Genomic DNA, 26,929 nt, shown 5'->3' with positions numbered 1-26,929 from the left:
TACTGGAGGTTCTGTATTTTATCAATCTCAGAGCATTAGTGTTCCACCTTACTTAACCCGTGAGTCGAACACACCTTATTACCTTGTTTCCTTGCCTGTGGCAGACCTGAAAGAGGAGGGCCATTCTGGAGACAAGCACACAGCCAGGCGAAGGGGCGATAGCCTAGCAGTGTGGAAAGGCAAAATTCAAAAGCCTAGCAACTCGCAAGCACTTGGTACAGGGGCAAAGCCTACAGGCCTTGATATCATGTCGCATGTTTTTAAAGTCATGATAACTAAGTAAAAGTTGTTATTAAGGGAAATGAACTACCCTTTGTTAGCCCCAACACAACATAAAGTTCACTTATTTCATTCTCTGTAGAAGTTGGTAGTGACTTCTTTTATCACAGAGCAAACCAAGTCTCATGTAAGTTAAATAACGTGCCATGGCCACCTTACTCAAAGTCCTGAGGAGTTCTGACGCCGAGAGGAATCAGCTTCAGTGGTCCGGGGAACTCGCTGCTGCAGGTTGTGCTGTCCTTCCCTGAGTAGGTTGGCTTTGCTGCGCACTTTTCCATTCAGGAGCTGACTGTATTTTTCCGTCACACTGGGCACGTTGGTGAGCTGATGACTCGCACTGAGATTTGTTTGGCATCTGCTCAATCCCCAGGAGCAGCAGCAGGCCCGCCAGTCCCAGCTGGCTCAGGACGAGCGCGTCTCACGCTCCTATCTCGCCCTGGCCACGGAGACCGTGGACATGTTCCATATCCTCACCAAGCAGGTCCAGAAGCCGTTCCTCCGGCCGGTGAGTGGAAACTCTGGGGTATTTGTTTGGTCTGTTGGATTCCACGTTCAGATTCTATCGCTTGTAACTAAATAGAGTTGTTGAAATCCTGGATGTTTCAGCGTCACAGTCACTGATAAGTGAAATTTTATTACTGATTTTGTTCCCAGTTAGGCCCGTTGCTACAGCACTGTTGATAGACTGAAATCTGCAAATGGTCGCTTCCAAGTTAACTTAATTCACTCTCTGCTTAGACAGCACTTTGGATTATTAATGGTGAAGCTATGACATATTTTTATCATTATTGATTTCTGTTTTTTATTTATAGGAAAAGTAAGGTAACGTCAATTGGAACGTTAAGTAGAACATTAAGTAGAAATAATTGATGATGCATAAAACCTTGTTTCTCTTAGATGTAGTTTTGTTACACTCAAGAAGCCAAAGGTCAGTGAGAGCCACAATTAGGGTCTATGATAGGTCAAAGGTTGTCAGAAAGTTTGGCCTTGACGTGATTCCTGAAACCAGGGCCCCACGTCTGAATGGAAGCAGAGCGACACCACTGAAGGCCTCTGCTTTGCTGCCGCCGAGCCTCCCGGTCCCCTGCCACACGCAGTTCAGAAGCTTTAGGGTGTGGCCAGGACAAAGGTGGCAGAGAAGGCAAAGAAGGGGACCGAGATTTGGCAGTTAATTGCCCGAATGGAGACAAGTTTACAATGGAGTGTAATTGTACCACATGCATATGTTCTCCGGTTTCCGTATTCACTCTCCCCGCCAGCATCAGGACCACACCCTGGCCTGTGTGCCACTTGAGAGCTGAGGCTCCTCCTCTCTCCCCTTCCACTGCACGTCTCTTCACAAGTTCACTTCTGTGCAAGCACAGCGGACCACGAAACTGCGCAGAGCTTGCTGGTGAAAGCACCGGGACACGTACTGTTTGAACATGATAGTCCAGACACGTGCTTCCCTCAGAGGGCTGCGCATGGAATTTCTGTAAACTCTACCCATAAAGGCCGGACAGCAACTAGGTCAGGTTTGTGGGCACACGGTCTCACCTTTGAGACCTCACAATGCAAAGAAAGGCAGGCACAGACAGCACTCGCACAGCTGTGTGTGGCTGTATTCCAATAAAACTTTATAGAGACAGGCATCCAGCAGCCAGGGCCTGCGGCTAGCTGTTTGCCAATCGCTGTTCTAACCGTGTTTGAGTTCGTGTTCCGTGACCCCAATGGTAGTGCCATTTGATTGTTAGAAGGTAGGAAACATAAAAACTGTTTAAGACTAAGTTTTTATGAAGCCCATAAGTAGCTCTAAATTTTTCATTGTTTAAAGGAAATTATTGAAAGCTAAGTCTAATCTTTTCACATTGAGGGAAGTGAACTTGCTTCCAAGGCCTGCACACAGACGGGAGAGGTCGGTGCATGGTGGCCACCGTCTCCCGCCCAGTCTTTGCTGGTGCCTGCCCTGATGTGGTCTTTGCCTGTGCCCCACAAAACGCTCCCGCTTCGCAAGGGAAACAAGTTACCAGCTGTAGCCCCTTCTTACCACTCCCTTATTCCACACATTCTTAATTAGATACGGGAGTACTTTGTGCAAAAAGCTGAGTTGAAGTTTACTTTGTATAAATCCAATAATTTAATGGAAACCCTGTACCGAAAGGGAAGGCTTCACAGCGGCGTTTTCATGGGCAGCACTCACCTCGGCGCTCTCCGAGCCAAGCCGCCCTGTTTAGAGCCTGCGTAAAGCCTGCCATCTTGCTTAAAGCCTGCATAAAGCCTGCTGTTGCATTATAGTCATGTTCTAGCTGTTTCGTTTAAGTTTGCTTTGTCTCACTGGCCAAGTTTAAAACTATTCAGAATAAATTGTACGGTGCACTGTCTGAACTATCTGGGACTTTGAAATTTATACCAAAGTAATGCGTGCAGTGACGGCTGAGAAGGCGTACTCAGAAAATTTTGTGATGTGTTATGATGGATTTATGACTAATTTTCCCTCTTTTACCTGTTTCTTGGGAATTTAGAGTGATCCTTGTTTTTATAACTAAATTTATGGAAAAGGTTGCCTTTTGTTGGTACTTATAAATATTTCATCAACCTGCAACATTAAGTATTAGAATTATTGGATTAGAAATGGGGAGTAAAAGAACTTTTGAACATAATGTTCTTCTTCAGCTTATGATACACAGCACTTACAAGAAGTTCTTTGAAGAGTAATCGCTCCAATCCCTGCTCCTCCACTGTACCGGGAGCTTTTGGTCCTCCCCACTTGTCTCAACAGCGTGAATTTTCCTGTTATCCTGTGATTTCCTAGGAACTGGGACCTCGATTGGCTGCAATGCTGAACTTTAATCTTCAGCAACTCTGTGGTCCCAAGTGCCGTGACCTGAAAGTTGAAAACCCAGAGAAGTACGGCTTTGAACCAAAGAAGCTGTTGGACCAGCTGACAGATATTTACCTGCAGCTGGATTGCGCGCGGTTCGCTAAAGCCATCGCCGACGACCAGGTCAGTGCCGGGGGAGGGGCGTGGCAGAGGCAGTCGGGGCTCTGGCCACCGCCCTGGGTGGCCGGAGCTGGCCGCTCTGTGGATTCCCGGGCAGGGCTGTGCAAGTGCATAGCTAACTGCTCCCAAGTTTTTCCCACTTGAAATCAAGCATGCTTTTCAAAATATAGTTTGGGGGATTTTCAGTACCGTAAATGGAAATCTCGCCCACCGTGGCCAGGGGAGCTGGTCTTCTGAAACTGGAGATGAAATGATGCTTCCCTTTGGGCGTAAACAACAAGGCTTGGCTCCCAGACCAGCTCCCGTTGAGCTCTGACCTCGGGATCTCGCTGAGAGGGCCCCCCCGCCCCCCGCCTTCCCAGGGAATCCACGTCCTCTCCCAAGTCCCGGCTCCGGTGCTGCCGTGGCTGTGGCGGTCCTCCAGGCTCAGGCCTCGGAGGGCTGTCTTGGCACCCCCCAGCCCCCCACTTCCCCTGCGTCCCCATGATCACAGCCCTTTGTGCGCTTGTTGCCAAGGCTGCCAGTGCCGCCCGGCCGGCCTGGCTTTTGGACGTGCCGGTGACCCACCGCAGGGCGTCCCCGCGCGCGCCGTCTTGCATCGCTCCAACGTGAAATAGCTGGTGTTCGTTCACTGAACACCAGGTTCTAACCGCTTATTGTGTTTTCACATGTTTACTCCTCACAAAATCTCGTGATATGGGTTCAGTTAGAGTCCTCATTTTAAGTGAGGCGCAGAGATGTTAAATAGCTCGCGTGGCATTAGGGTGGGGGTGCGGCGGGACTCGTGTCCCAGCCTCCGGCCCTGAGCCTGTGTTCTCAGCCTGGCTGCCCTCCACTTAAAATGCCCTGGAGTCCATGCTCCTTTCTGTCTCTCCACCTTTGCTCACACTTTCTATCCAAATACTCCATCTCAGGTTAATCATCGGTAGACATTCTAGAAGGTTCTTTACCCATACTTCATCCAAAGGTTCCAGCAGGGAAAATGTAGGTACCTCTGGACATAAGCAGCAGGTGTCATCTTGACAAAGGGCAGTGAAAAAAAAACACGTCTGAAGCAGCTTTTCCGTCAGAGGTCATGGTAAAGGACGGGGTTAGGGTTTGCAGTTATTCGGGGGAGATGCTGAAGCGTTTGTCTCGCGCACACTGTGTCAGACTGCGCCTCGGTAGCTGGAAGCGGTGCGGTGGCCTGCAACAAGGGGAAGGAGGAGGAAGTGCTCCCCGGCCAAGGCGGGGTCACCTCTTGGGCAGCAGGCAGCTGGACCTGGGCTCCAGACAGAGGTCCGGCTGTGCGGGGTCCCCAGGGGCTCGCCCAGTTTTGTTGTGAGAGCCCTGGAAGTTACCTAGCGCACCCCCTCTTCTCCTGGTCGGTCTTCCTGTGGCGGCCACTTTGCAAGTCATTAATGTAACACAGTTCACAGCATGAGTGAATACAGCACACACCCTGTAAGACAGTGACAACCAAGTGGGTGACAAAGGAGTGCTGCCAGCAGCCTTTCCTCGGTGACCAACCAGATGTCCTCACGACCTGGTGATCCCTGTGGGTGACGGCAGTGGCCTGCAGGGGCACGGGCGTGAGTCAGAGACGGCGGTTCCTGCCGTGACACACCAGCCTTCTCAGATGTCTGTGCCCCCAGCTCCTCGGAGCCCGTGAAGCAGACACGCGGTGCCAGAGACTCAGGGGAGGAGACTCACGGCGTGTGGAGTGTGTGCTCCCTGTTCAGCGCGCTGTTGGTCCTGTTGGGCACTTTCCACTGCTCTTGGCTGTAAGCTGATCAGGGCCCGGGTGACGTGATTGTTTTGGAAGAAGGTTTCAGGGGTGGAAGGCTAGAAAGCTCCAGAAAACAGGTAGTACAAGTTCATTTTCTCCTTTGGGAGCACTGGTCTTACTGCTTTGGCTTGGCCTGGCATGTCTTGTTTTCCTGGGAAAACAAAGGAAGATGAAATGGCAGCTGTTCAAGGAAAGAGGCTGAGAGACTTCTCTCCCTGTGTCCTGGGAGAGGCTGAAAGCCAGTGACCAGGAGAGGTGAGAGAAGGCGCCAGCTTTCCGCTGCCAAACCTGGGGAGAGAGCCCAGGGTAGGGAGGTCTTACGGTGACTCAGCCAGTCACGTCGGGGACCACAGGTGGCTGTGCCTCAACGGGCAGGCCCCATTCCGTGGATGGGCCGCACCCGAGGTTCCTGGGCCTGTCTGTTAACAGTGTGTGCTATTTAAAAATAAACAGTCAAGAGCCTGTCTGAATCCACATAACGTACAATTAACCACTGTAAAGTGTACAGTTTGGTGGCATTTAGAACCTTCTCATGTTGCGCAGCCATCACCTTTGTCTAGTTCCAAAACGTTCCACCGCCAGCGAGGGGAGACCCTGTGCCCGTTAAGCAGTCTCTGTCTGTTCTGCCTTCCCTGCAGCCCCAGTCTGCTTTCTGTCTTTATTTTACCCATTTTTGGGTTTACCTATTCACCTATTCACCTATTCTGGATATTCCATATAAATTGAATCATATATCATGTTGCTTTTTGTGTCTGACTTTTTTCGCTTAGCATAACATTTTTGAGGTTTATATGGTAGCATATGTATCAGTGCTTCATTCCTTTTTGCGGCTGAATCATATTTCACTGTCTGGATGGAACATTATTTGTTTATCCATGCATCACTGACGGGCGTCTTGAGTTGTTCCCATCTTTGACTATCACAAATGGGCCTCCCATGAACATTCGTGAAAAGTATTGATTTGAATACCCATTTTCAGTCCTTTTGAGTGTATACTTGGAAGGAGAATTGCTGAGTCATATGGTAATTCTGTGTTTCACTTTTTGAGGAACCATGTTCCACATTGGCTGCACCGTTTTGCATTCCCACCAGCAATGTATAAGGCAGGGTCCCCCGCCCGCAGCCGCAGACTGAACGGGCATCAGCCTGCGGCCTGCTGGGCCCCAGGCTCGCAGCGGCAGGCGAGCAGAGCTTCACCTGCATTTATAGCCGCTCCCTGTCGCTCATTGCCGCCTGAGCTGTGCCTCCTGCCAGACCAGCAGATCCAGGCGGCATTAGACTCTCACAGGAGCGGGAGCCCTGCCGTGAGCTGCGTAGTTGCGGGCTCCTCATGAGGATCCGATGCCGGAGGGTCTGAGGTGGAGCCGAGGCGGTGACGCTAGCCCCGGGGAGTGGCTTCAAGTACAGATTGTCGTTAGCAGAGGGGTTTGACTGCACAGAGACCCTAATGAACCCATTGCTTGCAGGCTCATGTCAAAACCCCATCAGTGAGTGGCAAGTGACAGTTAAGCTACATCTGGTGGCAGGCTTTATAGTGGCAAGTGGGTAGACGTACTTCTTGTACAGCTGCATCACAATTGTATTTCTGTTGTGCAGGCTTTAAGTCAGAATCCAACACATATTTTAGCCCATGCGCAGCCTACCCGTTACTTCATTTACCACTTCGTCCCCACCCCTTTCCCGCACTGCATTCTTGTCTTGGTCACAGTTTTAGTAAGCCTGCGTGCTAACCCTAGCATGCGGTGTGTTGAGTGATTATTTCATCATGTATTATAATGTAATAATAACAGAAATAAAATGCACAGTAAATGTGATGCACTTAAATCATCCCCAAACCATCCCCGCCCCTGACTCCCGCTCCCTCCCGGGCCCATGAAAAAATTGTCTTCTACGAAACCAGTCCCTGGTGCCAGAAAGGTTGGGAACTACTGGTATAAGGGTTCCAAATTCAGTTTCTGCACATCCCCAGCAATGTTTTTGTTTTGTTTTTAAATAGGTACCCTAGTAGGAGTGAGGTGGTCTGTCGCTGTGGCTTTAATTTGCATTTCCTTAATGGCAAATACTGCTGAGCATCTTCTCATGTGCTTTTTGGCCATTTGTATATCTTCTTTGAAGAAATGTCTATTCAAGTCCTTCACCAGTTTTTCAAATTGCATTGTTTGTGTTTTCTTCATATTCGTAACTGTAGATGGCAGTGCGAATCCTCAGATAGAAATGACTGGTCAGCGGTCAGGGTCTCCCGTGTCATCATTCTCCTGCATTTACATCGTTGTCACTACATTGACAAGTGGCCGGTGTTTTTGCCATAAATGCAAGTTAGGACGCACTTTGACAATTTGCAGTGGCAGTGACGTCACTCCCCCCATTTTACAGCGAGGAAGCTGGGGCTCAGCAGAACACGGGGTTCGCCTGAGACCACCAGGCACGTGGGTGGTAGAGCCGCAACTCAAGCCCCGGTTTGTCGGGCTCTGGTGGGCTTGGTCCTCTGGCCCGGCGGCTCCCGCTCTCAGAGGCGGAAGTCGTGCCCGCCCCGTCACAGGGCACCTGGCCATTAGTAGCGGTCACCTGGGAGAGCCCGAGGGCCTGGGAGAGTTTGATTATGGACTGTAGTGCATTGTTTCCGTGCTCCCTTTAGGGAGAAGAGCTAAAATTGCCACCTCCTCTCATGCTGCGAGAGCACAGGGCCTTGCGAGGGCTAAAATAGACTAGATCTCCTTCATGTTGATATTTAAACTTTTAAAAGAAATACATGTTTGCTTTAAAAAGAATTCAAACATTTTTTAATTCCCTTTATTTGCTTCAATCCTGAAGCCCTCCCCAGAGGTAATGACCTTGTGAGGCTTGGTGTTCATTATCCCAGTCTTTATGTATGTATATTCACATGTATATATATGCATATACACACTGTGATTTTAGGACTTTTTAAGAAAAAAAATAAATAGATCATACTTTTGGTATTTTCTGCAGCTTGCTTTTTTCCCACTTAAACTATATACATCTTACATTATCTTTTCTCATCCACAGAGATCCTACAGCAAGGAGCTATTCGAAGAGGTTATTTCGAAGCTGCGGAAGGCAGGGATCAAATCCACAATAGCGATCGAGAAGTTCAAACTTCTCGCCGAGAAGGTGGAGGAGATAGTGGCCAAGAACGCGCGTGCCGAGATCGACTACAGCGATGCTCCAGACGAGTTCAGAGGCAAGTGGCTGCTTTTCTCACACTGAATCCTTTGATTTGAGTTAACTGGGAAAAGTAACATTGAAAGAGGATGTTCTGCCCTGACCTGTGTGGCTCTGTTGGTTGGGTATCTTTCCACGAAGCAAAGGGCCACCAGTTGATTTCCCGCCAGGCACAGGCCTGTGTTGCGGCTTCAGTCCCTGGTTGGGGTGCCTCCGAGAGGCCGATCGATGTTTCTCTCTTACGTCAATGTTTCTCTCCCCCTCTTTCTCCTTCCCTTCCCCTCTCTCTAAAAATAAATAAAGCCTTTTTTTAAAAAAGGGGGGGAGTGTTCCGTGCTCTCAAGTTTTTAATGGTGTGCTGTGGCTTTTTTGAAACTGTCAGAAATTACACTCATCTACTTGTAGTTCATGTTGTGAATTAAAAGGAAAAAAAGTCCTTAGCCTGATTGTAAACCAGGTAACAATCCGGAAAGTTCTAAGGTCAGCCTGGCCTTCGCACGCAGGGGTCGGCGTTCACACAGAGCTCTGAGCAGCACAGCCTTTGGGGGGACCCCCCACCGCCCTGCCGTCTTGCTGCCCCTGGGCCGCCCATCCCCTCCTGCCCCTCCCCCAGCGGCGGCTGACAAAGGCTGCGCTCCCCGCCTCCCATGGCAGTGTGTGTGCCTACGCTGATTGCCCTCAGAACTTGGGGGCCGTGGGGCGCCATGTGATTGCCGTTCTATGGATTTACGTGTTTCTTCACAGACAGGAGAGGCTTGGTGTTGTTCTGGTTTTCAGTCGCAGTCCCATTACTAGACGAGCGTTTGCTTTGCTTTGTCCCTTAGACCCTCTGATGGACACCCTGATGACCGACCCGGTGCGGCTGCCCTCCGGCACCATCATGGACCGCTCCATCATCCTGCGGCACCTGCTGAACTCCCCCACCGACCCCTTCAACCGGCAGACGCTGACGGAGAGCATGCTGGAACCAGGTGCGGGGTGCGGGGGTGCGGCGGGCGGGGCGGGGCCTCCGTGGGCACCAAGCCCCGGGGGCCAAAACCAGACTGTGTCAGAGATGGAGTGAAGGGCGGGAACCTAGCAACTCCAGAAATGCTGTAGTTTATGACACTTCACGGAAGAGACACTCTCTTCGCTATAGAAGTCTAGTCCTTCTCATGTCCAGTTTGTCTTGTCCAGTCTTCATTTCACGGAGCGAACGGATGTCCTATCCATTTGTTGGTACAGGCGACAGGCATCGTCCTGAGGAAGGGCCCCCCTGCCTGAGGCATTAACCCCCTTTCTTTTCTCAGTGCCAGAACTGAAAGACCAGATTCACGCCTGGATGAGAGAGAAACAGAACAGTGATCACTAAACCGCGCCCCCCTGCTGCCTCTGCCGGAAGCAGCCAAGGCCAGCGAGGCAAGCAGGAGCTGCATCGGTGGCGCGCTCGCCCTTCGCACGTGGCAGCTGGACGCGGCGAACCCACCGAGAGCCCTCCCAGAGCGACCACACGGTGGCCACCTGAACGGACATGAATGAGAAGAGGAGCCCAATTCCTGTACATATATTTAAGTGACAAACGTGGTCAAAAGCTTGAGGGACACATTTTATGATTGATTGCCTGTGTAATGAAACACGTCCTTCCTATGTCACAATTGGGGGCTTTTGCAACGGGAGTTTTTAGTGATTGATGATGAATGGGTCTGGGCAGCACCCCCTCTTTTTTTTTTTTTCCCCTAAATCCAATATCCATTGATTTGATTGTGATTAGAGAACCTTGGACATTTTGCTGCTAAAGAATCTTTCCCCCAACCCCCTTCCCTTCCTGACCCTATTTGCACTGCTGTGGATTTTTTTATGAGAAGCAAAAACAAAAATTAATTCCTTTCCCTGGCCCTCCAAACATATATTCTGTGAGATAACTGTGCCTGCAACAAAGTGTTAATCCTGGGGTCGTATTTTTATATCATATTCACATATTTGTTTTTTTAATTGGTGTTAGATGACATGATTAATAAAAAAGGCAAGATATTTTCAGAATTTGAATTTCAGTTATTTTTTTTTCTTTTGAAACGTCCCTGTAAAAATTTTTTTTATTCTAAGCAAAACGAAGAGAATCCTGTTGCTCTGGTCCTTGTCATCAGCCCTCTCTTAGGAACCGAGGCGCAGCTGCCACCAAGGGAGGGTTTCAGTCTATCAGGAGGCACGTGACAGGGTTCGGCGGGGAGGGTGGTGGTTTTAACGCTACGTGACAGTCGAAACCTTTTACAGGTATCCTACGAGGGTATGTAAATTCCTCAACTCTTGAGTCTGTGCATTCAAGGCAGGGCTCCTGTGTGTGACGTGTCCTTGGGGGCTTGGCCTTACCAAAGCAAAAAAAGGGAGCAAGACATGCGAGGTCCGTCTGCTTGTAAAAACACACACAGGCAAACACACCCACACATGAACACAGAAACACAAGACTTTCTGTATTGCCGCTCCCTACTCCACATACTTGAAGTCTCAGATTCCCTTTGGGGTAAAAAAGGATTTGAAACCATAAAGTGTTTTGAAGAAATTAAGTCTACAAAAACATACTTTTTTTTTCTCTTCCTTTTTTCCCCCTTCCACAGACAATGTCCTCTGTTCAATTCCTAATGCAAACTACAATAAATGGTGATACACATTTAGAAGGCATCTTCTTTGAGTCTCTTCTTTTTGTGGAAAATGGGTGGGTGAGCCACAAGAGCCAGATGGGTTCACACGTGGTGAAGCATCTTCCCTGCAGCCCGTTAGCTGTTGCTGTTTTCAAGAGAAAACTTCGGATCGGTGTCCGTCCCGGTGTTCCATTTGGTTCTCATGGCGCTGCTTGTCTGAGGGGGTTGAGCGTTCTCACCTTCAGTCTCTGTCCTCTCCAGTTGCTCCCTTATCTAAAATATCTCCCCTGACCTTTAAATTTCCATGCAAGTTCAAGCCATTTCATAAGCATTTTCTCAGGCACTGCAGTTTATAAAACTATCTACCAGCTCACGGGATAACACTGGCAATCATTTATACGGCATTTACTGGGCACTATGCAATAGCCTTTTCACCGATGGCTTCATCCCCAAGAAGACAGCACTATTGTCTTTGTTCACTTGTCAGGACGCGGGGCATGGAGATTTCAGGTAACTTGCCCAAGGTCACCTGGCCAGTTTGCAGAAGCGCAGATGGCCAGGCTCAGAGCCCATGCCCTTAGCCACCGTGTTTACCTTTCTTTAGCGTGTTTGGACTCAATCACTTTTTTTCCTTTCAAAAAAATAATGGACTCCTTGTAGCAAAAATTTTAGACACTATAAACAAAGAAAATGAGAAACACCCGTAATTCCCCACGCAGATAATTCTGCCACTTTAGCTTTTATTAAACAATACTATATGCCTATCAGTTGGCTTCTGCGCCTGATCTTGTTTCTGTAATCCGTCTCATGAATGTGTGTTGTTTGTCTTCTCTCCAACGAGATTATAAATCTTCAGAGGTGCAGGTTCTGTCATAGTGCTTGCCCGCCCTGCCCACCCCCGGGAGCGAGTCGGGTGCTGCTTTATTCTCCGTGTGCACATGTCCTTTTGAAGGTTCAGAATCCACAGGCCTCACAGACCTTCTGCCAGGGACACTCTAGGGGGAAGATGTTTGGGATTTTTATTTTTAGAGTCTCAGGGTTTTATAGTAACTTGTGATTGCCCTCCGTCTGTGAATTATGGATATTAAAATAAATTCTCAATATTTTTAAAGTAGATCTTGGTGCCCTGGCTGGGTGGCTCAGTTGGTTGGGGCACCATCCTGTTTACCAAAAAGTTATGTGTTTAATCCCCGGTCAGGGCACATACCTAGGTTGCAGGTTCGATCCCCAGTTGGGGGTGTGTACAGGAGGCAACAGGTGGATGTTTTTCTTTCACATCAATGTTTCTCTCTCCCTCCCTTCCCCTCTCTTTGGGGTTAAGTGAGCATGTCCTCAAGTGAGGATTTTTTTAAAAAAATCTGAGTAGATCTTGGCCACAAGGAAGATGGGCATGTTAGAAGGAGAAGCAGAGGAGCAGAAGGGAAGGAGTCTCGGAGAGGGATGAGCAAGCTAACTTCTTACTCGTTTAGTGACTCTGTTGTGTAGGCTTAAAAAGGAGTTGATAAAAAATCTTTTGAAAAGACAGCAGAGCACATTATTTCGTTTGCATTTTGTAACTTTTGGGCTTGTTCATAAAATAGTGAATTTCACAGTGTTTTCGTTGGGTGTAAGGTGAGATAAGCAAGCCCCCGCTGACTAGGTGAACATTGGGTCGAAGGGAACATCCATACTGACCTATGAGCTTGACGCTGGTGTCAGCTAGTGCTGGGCTAAAGAAAGTCACCTTGAGTTGATAACGTGCATTTCTTCAGCACATTCTGTGTGTGAACCACTCTTGCGTAATAATTGGTTTAATCTTCCGTATGAGGGAGGTAGTGGAGGGGAACTGGCACGAGAATCTAGGCCATCTGGGCTCCACCGCTCCCGCTGTATGGCAATATTCCAGAATGATCCAAGTTCAGAATGCCCAAGGAGATATGGAGAAGCAGCATAGCCTTCTGGAAGGAACTTTGACCTTGCAGTCATTACCAGCCACTTGTTGGTCACCCCTAAATTCCTATCTCTAGCCCAGATTCCATCTTGTGCACTACAGACCCGGATGTCTCAGGTGTCTGACAGGCCCTCAGCATGGGCATATCCAAGCCAGTTCCTTATGCTGGACGCAGGGCCAGCTTCTCTTAGCCTCTCCATGGCAATGAACAGCAACTCCACCCTTCCAAGTCACTCAGGCCAAAGACTGGAGCCACCCTTGACACCCATTGTGCTCTGTTCCTGTCCGCTCTGTCCACAAATTCATCAGCTCTCCCTACGAAATGTGCCCCCAAAGGCAGCCACGTCTCCCCAGGTCCACGGCCCGCGCTGGTCTGAGTTGGCGTGGGCAGCTCCCCAGGTTGCAGCAGTAGCGTCATCACTGAGCTCCCTGTTCCTCCCCTTATCCTCCTTCCTCAAGACACTCGCTGCAAGGGTCTTGTTCAAACTTAACTACGACCACCAGGCCACTTCTGAGCTCAGCACCCTCCAACGGCTTCCTCGCCCTCTCAGAATAAAAGGAGCGCTTGCAGTTGCCCGGAAGGCAGTATGCTCCACCCCCGTTAATCTCCCTGACCTCACGTCCTACGGCTCCCCCAGCCCCAACCGCAAAGCCACTGTCTGTCCTTCAACAGGCTTGCTCCCCACCCGCTGGGGCCCTTCCACTCGCTACTCCCCCTACAAGGAATTTTCTTCCCACAGATACCCACCTGGATCACTCACTCCCTTACTTGCTTATGTCTTTACTCAAGTATCACCTTGAGTTCTTCCTTGTCCAACCTATTTAAAATTACAAAGCATTCCCCACCTTTGCTGTTCATTGCTTTTCCCTTTCTTCTTTTTCTCCTTAGCACTTATCATTATCTAACACGCTATACCTGCTATTTACTTGTCCGCGGCCTGTGCCCTCACTAGAATGTATGTCCCCTGAGAGCAGGGATTTTAGTCTGTCCTGTAGCCACAGCAGCTGGAAGAGCACCTGGCATGGAGTGAGTGCTCAGTGTGTTGAATGAATTCTCTCCATATATTTGTCGTTTCAGCTGTATCATTTATCTATTGCTATGCAACCAAATCACCCCAAAATTCTGTGACTTGATACAGTAACAGTGATTGTATCTCCCATAGTTCTGGAGGTTCCAAGAACAAGCATCCAAGAGGACCAGACAGAAGCTCTGTCGCCTTTTATAGCCTAGACTTGGAAGCCACGTAGTATCACTTCTGCCTTAGTTCACAAACCCACCTGGATTTAAGAGGAACGGTTGTAGAACCTCTTGATGAGAAGAATATTAGGAACACATTGTAAGAAGAGCATTTGAGACGGGGGATAATTGTTCTGGCCACCTTGCAGGATATGATATGCCACATCCCTCTTCTGGCAACAATTTACAGTCTTCCTATATGCAAAATACAATAATTCCTTCCCCCAAGGACTCCCCAATTCATGGCGTCAGCTTGAAGCCCAGCATCTTATCATCCAAATCAGGTTTAGGCACAGACGAGGTGCCTCTTTGAGTACATACAGTCCCTTGGAGCGCCATTCCTCTGGATCTAAAGATACAAGTAACCTACATGTGCACACTACACAATTACTGGGCAATGATGGGACAGGCACAGAAAAGCCACTGTTGGCACTCCTGTTCAGAAAGGTGGAAAAGGGAAAACACAGGAGTCACTGGTCCATAGTAATCCTGAAACCCAGCCTGTCACATGTTGCCAGTTCCTTGCTTGGGGGTCAGCCCTGCAGCCTGTGTCTTGTTCGCCACGCTCTCAGCCCTGCTCTCTGGGCTCTTGGTTTCTGCCTCTGAATCTTTTCTTCCTTTTCCATAAGAAAATTGAATTGCAGCAAGGTATTCTTCCCAACTTGATTCCTGCTGTTTCTACTTCCTCTGTCCCTTTTCATTTAAGCTGGAGGTACTTTCCTCAGAACAATTCTCTTAAAATTTTGTGGGTTTTCTATGAATATCATGGGGTTTACTCTATTAGACAAAAGCAACAATCACTAACCTCTTCAAGATAAACCCCTTTCTATTTTGGGTTTCCTCTGATACCCTTAAATCTTCCTGAGATCTTAACAAAGGGTCTTTAAAGTTACGTTCTTGGCCCAGAAGCTGTTTTTCCATGGGCAATGAAACTAAGCCAAGTGACACATTCGTTAACCTGCCTTGCGATCTCCTGACCCAGATCATCGCGTTCTCTCGGTACATTTCCTCTTTTCCCTGTTCCCAAAGGCGACAGTGTTGCCAGAGTTTCCACCGCCATCCTTCCCTCCAGCTTCCAGTGCCCGCTACGCACTTTCCTGTGGAGCTGTGCTGATGTCCTTCAGGCCTCACTGACAGTCTCCACGACGCACTCCTGCCCGCCATTCCATCCCAAAGCCAGTGCCACATGTTTCTGGTTTTGTTACAGCCGCAGCTGCTTCCAGAAAGTAAATCCTGCCGCTACAGACGTCACCCAAATTTAATGGCTTAACACAGCAGCTATTGTTTTTCATCTGTCATGCTTCTGAGGTGAACCGAGCAGTTGTCACTCAAGGACTCTGCCGTAGTTGCGATGATATGCTGGCAGAGGCTGGAGCCAATGTAAATGCTTCCTGGCTATTGGCTGGGACTTCAGCGAGGGCTGTTGCCTGGAAGACCCACATGTGTGCCCTCTGCAGCTTTTTGGCTTCCACATACAGCAGGGTGACCAGATTCTAAGAGCTCACACCCCAAAGGGGTTGGGCAGAAGTTGGTCTTTTATGACCCAACAGCTTCAGAAGCCATATGGTGTCACTTCTGCTGCAATCACAGGCCTTCTCAAGTTCAAGGGGAGGGAACATGAGCCCCATCTCGCAATGGGGGCGATGTATGTGTCATGTTTTAAGAATAGCACATGGCCCTGGCTGGTGTGGCTCAGTGGACTGAGCACCTGCCTGTGAACCAAAGGGTTGCGGATTCAATTCCCTGTCAGGGCTCATGCCTGGGTTGCGGGCCAGGACCCCATTTGGGGGCAAAAGGAGGATAGAGGTCAATGTTTCTCTCCCTCTCTTTCTCCCTCCCTTCCCCTGTCTCTGAAAATAAATAAAATCTTAAAAAAAAAAAAAAAAAAAAAAAGGAATAGCATGTCAATGGGAGGCCTTGTTGCAGTTATCTTAGAAAATATAATCAGCCACACAGGTTTTTCCACCTGTAAGATGACAGTCCTTGTCTATTTGTTTTTCTGCTCCTTTTCTTCCTGTTTTGTAGGCATTCTTTTGTATTTTCCAGAACTTAACTCCCTACTCAGTTTTAAGTGTTGGGAATATCTTCTCTCAATCTGTTATCTTTCTGAAAGCTTTGTTGTGACCTCCTCTTGTTTTAATAGAAATTATGAATTTTAGTATTGTCTTACCTATCTAGATTTTGATTTATGGATTTTTTGAGGTGAAATTCACAAACCATACAATTAACCATTTTAATGTGTACAGTTCAGTGGTATTGAGCATATTTGCTGTTGTGCAATGACCAGCTCTCTAGTTTTGAAACTACAGATGCAGTTTCAGAGCTTTATATTTTTTATTTAATATTTTGACTAGGAAATATGTACATATAGTTCAAAGTAGAAGAAATACCAAAGAATGTTGGGAGGAAGGACTGCTTCCCATGCTCCCACCTCCTACCAGTTTCTTTTTCAACAAAAAGAGTAGTTCTACACTACTCCTTACCTGGCTTTTTCCACATTAAACACACCTGGGAATCCACTCTTCAGCAGCCCTTCAGTCTGTTGTCACCAAGTCACCTGTTGATAGCACTTTCGCAGATGGCACTCTGGGTTACCTCAAACAGCTGCAGGGACAACTTTGTAAATACATCGTTTCGTACATGTGCAACCATATTGTTAATATAAATTCCTGGCAGTGGAATTGGAGGATCAGAGAGTATATGAAACTTGAATTTTGCTATATATTACCAAGTTACCCTCCATTGGTGTTAGTTATACCATTTACCTTCTCACCAGCAGTGTATGAGAAACTCTTTTGGGAGGAGTCAGGGAGGTTTCTCTAAAGAGTAGCGTTTAAACTTGAGGAAAGTAATGAAGGAAGGCTCGCAGAGATCTGTGGGAGCAGCGGCCCAGGTGGCAGGAACAGCCAAGGCAGCAGCACCCGCAGCAGCTCTCCCAGTCTGTCTGAGGACCAGCAAGGAGGCCAGCGTGCCGGAGGGAAGTGAGCGAGGCTGTGAATAGCAGGAGGCAAGGCCAGAGAGCCTGAGAGGTGCGGAGAGGTGATGGCCACACACGGCAGGCGCTGGAAAGCCCGTGCTTCCACCGTGAGCAAGAGCCATTGCTACTGGCAGGTGTGAGCAGAGGAGTGACATTACCTGACGTTCGTTTCGTGTTACCAGCTCTGTCTCCTCCAGGGAATGGTGGCGAGTGGGGGGATGGGAGGGCAGAGTGAAAGCACAGGGAGGAGGAGACCAGCCGGAAGTCTCCTGCAGCACCTGAGCAAAGAGGCTCAGACCCACGCAGTCCATGGTCACAGAGCTGGTAAGTGTGGATATTCTGGAAATACTTTGAAAGTAGAGTCAAAAGGACTTGCCAGTTGACTAGATGTGGAGAATGAAAGAAAGGGATTCAATTTAACTCTAAATTTTTTGACTTGAACAGTTTGAGAGATGACTCATTGTTGACTGACTTGGGAAGGCTGAAAGAAGAGTAATTTGGGGTTAGGGGAATACGGTTCCTTCATTTTGTTCACTTTAAATTGAAAGTGATTTTAGCCCTGGCTGGTGTGGCTCAGTGGATTGAGCACAGCCAAGACTCTGTGAACCAAAGAGTTGCTGGTTCGATTCCCAGTCAGAGCACTTGCCTGGGTTGCGTGCCATGTCCCTAGTTGGGGCATGAGAAAAGCAACCACACATTGATGTTTCTCCCTCCCTTCCCCTCTCTCTAAAAATAAATAAATAAAATCTTTTTAAAAAGAAGAAGAGCTGAGGCTTGAATGTGAGCATTTAAAAAAAAAAGTCATTTTAGTCATCCAACCGGTCTTATCAAATAGTTAATAGGATATTTGAGCCTGGAGTTTATGGCAGAGGTCCAGACTACAGAGATTAATTTGAAAATCATCCCTATACTTCACAAATGTTAAACTGTCTTAGCTATGAACATAGTAATTAAATTTTTAAAAAATATTCTACTACAAAGTTTTAAATGTTTCTCTGTAAGCATTTTGTGCATTTGGTTAGGTTATTTTCTAATTACTTTACCGTGTTTATTGCTATTATAAAAGATACTTTCTATTATATGTTCTCGTTAAATATTATTCCTTTAGAAAGATATTATAATTTTTTGAAGTTTATGTTGAATCCAGCTATCCTTCAGAAATGTTATTTCTATTAATTTGGGGATTCTGATGGTCTTTCTATGTAAATAAATGTATCATCTGTGAATAAAAACGATTTTGCCTCTTCTCAATTTTCAATTCTTATACCATTTATATTTCTTCTCTTATTACATTGGCAAGTACTTATTACATTTTCAGAACTCTGTTAAACAGAACAAAAGTCATATTAGGCATTTTTGCCTTGTTCCAGGAGTAAATGGAGAATGCACATAAAGATTTTCTTTTTCTTTTAAAGATTTTATTTATTTATTTTTAGAGAGAGGGGGAGGGAGGGAGAAAGGGAGGGAGAGAAACATTGATGTGTGATCAGTTGCTTCTAGCACACCCTCAGCTGGGGACCTGGCCCACAACCCAGGTATGTGCCTTGACTGGGAATTGAACAGTGACAGTTTGGTTCACAGGCTGGTGCTCAATCCCCTGGGCCACACCAGTCAGAACGTATAGAGATTTTCTAAGGCATGCGACAGTTGTAGGTTTCTGGGAGATAGTCTTTATCGAGTTGTGCAGTTTCCTTCTACTTTTTTTTTTTTTAAATCTCTGTTAAATTACCAAGGGCTTTTTCTTCAACTCATGTGACTTTCATCTTTAGACTATTATTGCTGAAAATTACACTCTTAAACTTTTAAATCTTAAATCATTCTTGCATTCCTACATTATTAGTTTTAGCTTGCTAACATTTTATTTAGGATTTTTGCTCTCATGGGCAAAGGTAAAATGAACCCATACTTTCCTTTTCTGCATTTCATTCTCACCCAGTTTTGGAATTAAAGATTTTATTAGTTTTTTAAAATTTATGGAGGATATTTAATTCACTGAATAAATATTCCAAATATATTAACTGAGAACCACTATGTGCCAAACACTGTTTCAGGTGATGGAATAGCAAAATCTTGTTGTCATGGAATTGATCTTCTAGTGAGAGGAGACAGACGTTAAACAAAAAAGTAAAATAATGGTGTGATAGGTGGTGGTAAATGCTAAGAAGAAAAATAAGAAGAGGGAGGTGAGTGCAATTCAGTTTTCTTTCTGGTGGACAGGCAAGACCCACGGGAAAGATGACATCTGATCTTTCCCCTTTTCCTGGAACCATTTATGGATGGTAAAGAACCTGCACAATTTGAAAGGCTGATAAAGCTCTCATTAAACAATCTAAACTTGGGGCTTTTTGTTGTGAGCTATAGTTACAGGCAATAGAGAGATCTAAGGAGCATTTCAACTTCTTGGTTCTTACAGACAAAGAACTTGAACATATATTCTTTTTTGTTATATTTACACGTGTAGTTTCTCTTTTTTTAAATTATTAATTGTATTTACTTACATCTTTTTTCTTTTTCTTTTCTATTCTTGTCAGATGTTTCTCTACCTTAGTAATTTTTTTCCTCACAGAACCAGCTCATGTATTTCTAACTGAAGTACGATAAACATTCAGGAAAATGTACACATCCTGAGTGGACAGCTCGACCTTTCGTGGACCTCTCACGCTATCAGCACCTGCCCAGCAAACGGCGTCACAGGCCCCCTGAATCCTCTCCTGCTCTCCTGCAGTTACCATTTTCCCCAAGACCCCAAGAGTTACCACATCCTGACCAAAACTAACTGCTAATTTGTCTAATTTTGTTTGTTATCTTCTTTGTTCTTAGTCTCTTTTTTCCTCTCCTTTTGTTCTTTGGATTTACTTTCATTCTTTTTCTAGCCTTTTGATTTGAATGGTATCTTATGTATTTTCTGATAAATGTATTTAAAGTTATAAATTATCTTACAGCACTGTTTTAACTATGTCCCAGCAATTTTGTCACATGGTGTTTATATTGTTCATTTCTGTGTCTCTCGTGATCCCCTTCATGATTTTGCTTTCAAGTGTTAGAAATTTCTATGCAGACATCTGGAGTTACATTCAAATCAATTTAAAATTTATTTCACGTTTTACTGCATTGTGCTCTGAGAGCAATTGTCAAAATGATGGTAATTCTTGGGACTCTATCAAGGCTTCCCTGTGGCCTTGAACGTGATTAAGTTTTGTAACATTTCCATGTATCTCGTTATGTAGTCTTGGTTTATTGGGTGTAAAATTCTACAAGTATTTATTAACTCCAGCTTATTGATTGTGTTATTGAAATCTTCCCTATTTTGTCTTATTTTTTTTGTCTGGTTTCTGGTTGATTTATTTATTTCCAAGACTATATGATAAAAATCTCTCTTCCAATTGTTGACTTATTTATTCCTCTTCGTGGTTTTATCAGTAATTGTTTCATATCTTTCGAGGTTCTGTTGTGAGGAAGATATACTCATAATTATATTTTCTTGATTATCTTCCCTTTTGCTATCTTTCTGTCTCCTATAAAGTTTTCTGTATTTATTTCTTTCTTTTATATTATATTGCTATTCTGGTGTTGTTTGGGTGATATTTGGCTAGTATGTCTTTTTCCTTGTTTTCCTCCTACCTTTTTATTACAATATATCCCAGCTATTCATAAAAATGCATAAAATATAGATGTATAACTTAAGTATTATAAAGTTTCACTTGTGTAACTACCACTCAGGCAAAGGATGGAACATTTCTAGTACCCAGAACCCTCTCAGTGCCTGTTCCCAGTCACGAGCCTCCCAATCCCGCCTGCAGGTAAGCATCCTCCTGATTTCTATGGTAACCATTTCCTTACTTTTCTTTATACTTTTGACACTTAGCTATATGTCCCTAAACACTATATTACCTATTGTGCAGTGTTATATTAATATATTTAAATTTAATATATTTAAATATGGCTTCTTTTGCATGTTATTACAGCATTAGGGTGAGTTTAGTCAACATTGCTGCATTATTTATGATGCATTCATTTTCATTGCTATATATTGTATAAATATACCAAAAAAACTGTTTATCCATTTTACTATTGATGGACATTGGGTTGCTAACAGTTTGGGACTATCCTAGATATTGTGGCCATGAACATTCTTAAATATGTGTCAGTGTTCATTTGATATTGGATTTTGAAATTTTGTCAAATGCATCTTTTTGCATCTAATGAGATCTTAATACAGTTTTTTTTTTAATTTTAGGCTGTAAATGTAGTAAATTACACTAATTATATTTTGAATGTTAAACAACCCTTTTAATCCTAAGAGAAATCTCACTCACTAGGACATTACATATTATTCTTTTTATACACCGTTTGAGTCAATGTGCTAAAATTTTGTAAGGAAGAGTTGCATCTGTTTATATCTAATACTTGCATTATAATGGACACTGGTTTCTGGTTCTCATTTCTTATAATATTTTTCCTGGTTTTAATAGCTTCCCACTTTTTCTCTACATTTAAGATGCTAATTTTCAAAGTCACTGCATTACATAATTCAGTGATTTAGCATTATCACCTATGATGCTTTTTTTTATATAAATAAATAAATAAATATATATTTCTTTTGAAAGATGTTTTCCCTCATTGTCTCTCCTTGGTGTCTTCCGGCGGAGTGTCTCCATCTGGTCCTTAGTTCATGAATTCCTTCTTTATAGGCATTGTCCTATTCGTCCCTGTGTCTCCAATTAGTTTTTCTAAATAATCGCTCGTTCTATGCCTGTTCCCGATAGTCTCTCTTTGAAGATATTTATTACGCTTATTTGAAATATTTGTTGTTTCTAGTCCATTACTTCTGCTTCCTCTAAGGCGTTCACTTGATGGTCTCTGATTTATCGCTGTTTTGCTCCTTCGGTGTGTAGCTACGCAGTTATGTTCTCATGAGCTCATCCTCCCCGGGCGTCATACACCCTCCGACGATAACGGTAACGTGTAACGAGCGCCGCAGCTCAGGCCCTCGTTTGCGCCCTCCTGGAGCGCGCGCGCGCGTGCGCGAGCTTGGTTGGGACCTCTCGGCGGGCAGAGTTGCGGGCCTTCGATTACAGGTCTCCGACCTCGCGTTTTGCCCCTCACAGGCCGCCCTGCCCTCCAAGAAGCCTGTCACCTTCCCCAGCACTTCTTTCCCAAACGCTTTGCCCCTCGGTTGTAAGGCCCTGGCCCTTAGGGAATGGAGAAAAGGAGGGAAGAGCTGTGTGCGCCTCCCGCAGCCAGGCCCCTGCACCTCCCAACGCCGCGCCCGCCCGCCTGGTTGCAGGGCTGGGTAGTAACCGCCGCGCGGAGGGAGAGGAACTCAGCTAGTTCAAGAGCCCGTTCCGGCCGCCCTGCCGCCCTGTCTGCTCCCAGCTGCCACTACCTCCCTCCCCGACACCAAACAAGCCCCTTCTGTCCAAAGTCTGTGAGCCACTCTTGGGAGAATTTTTGTCTCAGCGAATAAAGGAACGTGGGCCAGAGCTTCACTTCTGCCGTTTCCAAACCCCGTGGGATCCAGGGCTGGCTAACGGGGCCGCGGCGGTGTTGCTTCCAGAAGACAGACTCTGTCCTTCCCTATCGCGTATTGCTTTTTATGGTGGTTTAAATTATTTATACTGTTTTGTTGAAAGCTAAGCATGTTGCGTAAATTGCGAACGATGGAAAGGTAGAAAATGGACAGACAAACTGGACTGTGCTAAGAAAAACAAAATAGTATCTCCCAAGTCTCCACCCTGTGATACCTTGAAACTCTTCCTGTGGCGGTGTGTGTTGGGGGGCGGGGGACGGGGGGGGCGGGGGGGGTTGGTTCTCACCATGTCTCTGCTAATTTCTGGAGATTATTTCGGTACCTTTAGGTCATTGGTAAAATGAGCATGTTACCTGTCCACATTTCATGTGTAGAAGGAAATTGCTGATGTATTGGCTTAAAAAAATTTTTGATTTCTTACACTGAAAAACACATATATAAATAGGCCTAATTTTTCGCTACAAACACAGTCAGCTATTTATATAAATATGAAAGATCGAAATGCTGAGCTTCTTTCGGCGGCTCGCCCGCGCCTTAGAAGGCTGTGCTTCATCTCCTCTCAAACCGCAAGCCCCTGAGGCCGTCGGCGCGGTTGGCGGCGGGAGGTCGGGGTTGGGGGCTGCTTTTCCGCTTGACTTCTTCAGGGTGATGAGAAAAACTATGGCAGCTAAGGGGCCGCATCCTCAGCTCTCTCCCTGCCGACTGCTTTGTTGCCACAAATCAGGGCGAGAACAACACTTAGCTGAGAGCGCGGCAGCCCATTCTGTTGTGAAGACCACATCTCCAAACGTTGCGCGGGGCCATTTACATGGCCTAGAAAGGATGAGCGCAGAGAAGCTGGACGAAGTTGGTGGATTGCGGGCCGCGCGCTGATGACTGGGAGAGGCTCAGATACAAACTAGCAGTTTGGAGGGGTGTGAAGCGTCTGACCTGAAGGTCCCGTTCCTACTGAGACAAGTATGAGCTCATTTGTAGGTTAGGATTCAATTCAAACCCCAAATCCCAGGTTCCTTGTTGGCTGACTTGGCTGGGAACTCATGAAGGTAGCAAGTGGGGAGTGTAAAAACAAGTTCTCAGTCCTTCCTCATTTTTCTTTAGAGAAAATTGGAGACAGAAAGGGGAGAAAAAAGGAAACAAACCTTTTTAAAAGATAAGCAGCTTCTATTGCTCTGATTGCCGAGCTCGGACTAAGAGCCTGAGATGGCTGCCAAGTAACCTCTTTAGCTATAAACGAAATAGAAATAGATTGTCTTTTCTTTTTTTACAAATTGTATCTTCTCCTGGAAGTGAACACGTTCTTGGCTGCGATGCAGGCATGACCTAATTTCGATGTAAAGTGTGTGGGAGAATGAACTTTTAAAGTGGCGCCTCTCTAGCTGAGATATTTGCAGTAGGGAGAATGAATTTGGTTGAGTCATCCCAGCCTTCTTTCCTTTTGGTTAACAATTAATCCGCTTCTGTTTACTTTATGTATATGAGGGGCATACGGTGCTATACTTAGCATGAGGTTTGAAGTCAGTTGTTCATGGGTTTGAATCCTGGCCCCGCCACCGCTTACTGACTGTGACCATGTCCTAATCTCTGGACGAGTTTACCGTGGCTGCTGTAAAAAATTGCCACAAACTGGATGACTTAAAACAACAGTATTTTATTATCTCACATTCTGAAGACCAGAATTCCAAAATCACTATCACTGGGCTGAAAAATCAAAATGTTGACCAGCTATGCTCTTTCTGGAAGCTCCAAGGGAGGAATTTTCCTGGCCTCTGCTGGCTTCTGAAGGTCGCCTGCATTCCTTGGCATGTGGCTGCATCACTCCAGTCTCTGCCTCTGTGGTCAGACTGCCTTCTCTGCATCTGCCTGTGTAGCCACATCTCCCCCTGCTTCTCTCTTAGGGATACAGGTGATTGCATTTAGGGTCTATCTTGATAATCCAAGATAAACTCCCCATCTCAAAATCCTTAATTTACATATACAAAGACCTTGTTCACATACAAGGTAATACTTAGAGGTTCTAGGGGTTAGGGACCGTATTGTTGGGGGGGAACATTTTTCAGCCTCCACAACCTCTCTGAGTTTCCTTACATGTGAATGTGCAACAATAAGGGTAGCTATTTTATAGGACTTTTGTGAGGATCAAATGAGATCATTAATGTGGCACGTATAGTTCTTGGTGTATAATAAATGCTCAGTAAATACCAGCTGCTATCATCACCATCACTAACACCATCATCTACTTAAATTCTTCTCTCTGGAGAGGAAGAAAAAAAATCTATTAAGTGCAGAATTCTAAGATATGAGAACCTGAACATACTTTAGAATTTGTCTACTTTAATGGCCTTATTTTATAGATCAAAAATTGAAGACTAGAGATACGGGCTTGCCCATGGTCCCACAGCTAGGAATAAACAGACTTATTTCATTTTAATGTTTTAGGCACCGTGACTCTGTAACCTGCAGGAGGGGTCACTAAGAGAGAGAGGGAGAGAGAGTATGTATAAAAATGCAAGGAGCTTGTTTTTTGACTCAAACAAGACCATGGCTTTATGATTTTTCATGTGACAGTGTACCAGGCATTGTACTCGATACCCACATCTTCATCTGATTCTCACAATGTGAAGAATAATGAAATATTATCTTTATTTTACAGATGAGGAAACCGAGGATCATGTGCTCAAGGACACATAAAGTGACAGAATGCAAACAGTCTGCTCGTAGAGGCCACGTGCTCCCAGCCCCTCTGCATCCTCTCTTCCCCACAGACGCTTTATCTCGGCACGAATTACACGCTCATCGCAAGAGGCTGTGCCCTGAGCAAGAGTAACGAGGTGCAGGTGCCCTGAGACACTGCCGGGGCTGGAGCTCTGCGGTGAGCTCTGTCTTCAGGACGGTCTCTGCGGACTAGGGGTGGGGGATGCTGGAATGAAGGGGTCACCTGAGATGGCGTGACTCTACCGAGCACCATTCAGCTGTGACATGGTGCTCCCAGCTCTCCATGTTGCCTAGAATGTCCCCATTCTTGTGTCCCAGGGATCCCTTCTGGCAGCTGGAAGGATCCTGTTTCAGGCAGCGTCTTCTGCCCATGTGTTCCAGAGCCATCTGTCACAGCAATTCCCAGAAACAACAATTTGGTTTCTTTAATCATGGCTTTAAAACCAAAGTTAATTGATGCACGGGTGTTCCTAATTAGCAAAAATGCCTGTTATAGGAAAATGCTGCATAAACTGCAATTCAGAGGAGGAGAATCTACGCGGAGTGTTCTTATCTGGCCGAAATGATATATCCCCGACCTGACGAGGGAACAGCCAGGCGCACTGATTACAGCCGGTGGTGGCAGCCGATTAAAAGAAAATCTTGTATGGATTGTTGTGATCTAAGAGAGCACACCAAATTATAATTTCCTATTCTTTTTGTCTTTATGAAAGTATAAGCGTTCAGGTCTTTTTTTTTTTTTTTTTTTTTTTTTTTTTTAATCCTTACCTGAGGATATACCGATTGATTCCAGAGAGAGGGGAAGCAGGGGGAGAAACATTGATGTGAGAAAGAGACCTTGATTGGTCGCCTCTCGCACGCACCCCAGTAGGTACTGAACTGGCAACCCAGTCAAGTGCCCTGACTGGGACCTTCCCGTTTACAGCACGATGCTCCAACCAACTGAGCCACCACAGCCAGGGCCAGTGTCTGATTCTTGATTCCTTACGTCTGCATGGGTCGTGTGGTGTTTACTGTGAGGTCCTCAGACCCAGAAAGTCCTCAGCAACTGTGCTAACTTGCAGTGGGATATTCAAATTACTTATTAAGTTGATATTCATTTAAATATAATTGAGCATTGGAGGGAAAGGAAAATGACACCAACTGACTTTGTTACTGCTTTTGGGGACCAGACAGAGACTTCCTTTTCTTTTTAAGGCTTTCTAGAAGATTTAGAAACTTGCTTTCAAAGATGTCACCTTTGCCTTTCCTCAGCATGTTTTTGGAATTACTCTCCTAAAATTGTGTTTATATCCTGTTACATGATTTCGACTATTCCAGCCAGTAACAGAATTCACTTTCTGTTGGGAAATGCCCTGTCTGGTTTCAGAAACTGTAACCCCGCCGACAGGCAAGAGGACCCCAAGGCTGGAAATGATCAAGGAGGCCTTGGGAAAACAGGCCCCTGAGGAGACGAAACCTGTCCCCCGGGCAGGGGCACAGCCCCTGCCTCCCTCACATCACCCTGCTTGGCCCTGTGATGCCCGGTTGTTGATGACGGGTAAGTTTTCTCACGAGCAGAAACAACCTGAGACAGACACCAGCTGGTATGGGTAGCAGACATGGACTTGGGGGACATGGAGAAGGGGCGAAAAGGCCCACACCCCTCGGCTCGGCTTGGACATGGCCAGAGTCCTCATTCTGTCTGAAAGCAGTCTCCTTTTCTCTTGGCAGCTCCCTCC

At 46.0% G+C, this 26,929-nt stretch overlaps 1 protein-coding gene across 3 annotated transcripts in view; it reads left to right on the top strand.

The window, feature by feature from the left end:
* The window catches only part of UBE4B (ubiquitination factor E4B), a 95,274-nt gene extending 84,419 nt beyond the window's left edge, over nt 1-10,855 (top strand). For all 3 annotated transcript variants that reach the window (XM_054579775.1, XM_054579777.1, XM_054579776.1), the window contains 5 exons: nt 650-784; nt 3,071-3,262; nt 8,052-8,226; nt 9,032-9,178; nt 9,497-10,855. In XM_054579775.1, coding sequence (XP_054435750.1) covers nt 650-784; nt 3,071-3,262; nt 8,052-8,226; nt 9,032-9,178; nt 9,497-9,558 — 711 coding nt within the window. In that variant the 3' untranslated portion in view covers nt 9,559-10,855. The remainder of the gene's footprint in view (nt 1-649; nt 785-3,070; nt 3,263-8,051; nt 8,227-9,031; nt 9,179-9,496) is intronic.
* Nucleotides 10,856-26,929: the final 16,074 nt, after the last annotated feature.

The sequence above is a fragment of the Pteronotus mesoamericanus genome, unplaced genomic scaffold, assembly GCF_021234165.1.
Source record: "Pteronotus mesoamericanus isolate MK-2021 breed Mesoamerican mustached bat unplaced genomic scaffold, CSHL_Meso_final contig_557, whole genome shotgun sequence".
NCBI classification, from domain to species: domain Eukaryota; kingdom Metazoa; phylum Chordata; class Mammalia; order Chiroptera; family Mormoopidae; genus Pteronotus; species Pteronotus mesoamericanus.
This window is presented reverse-complemented; position numbering and strand designations above follow the sequence as displayed.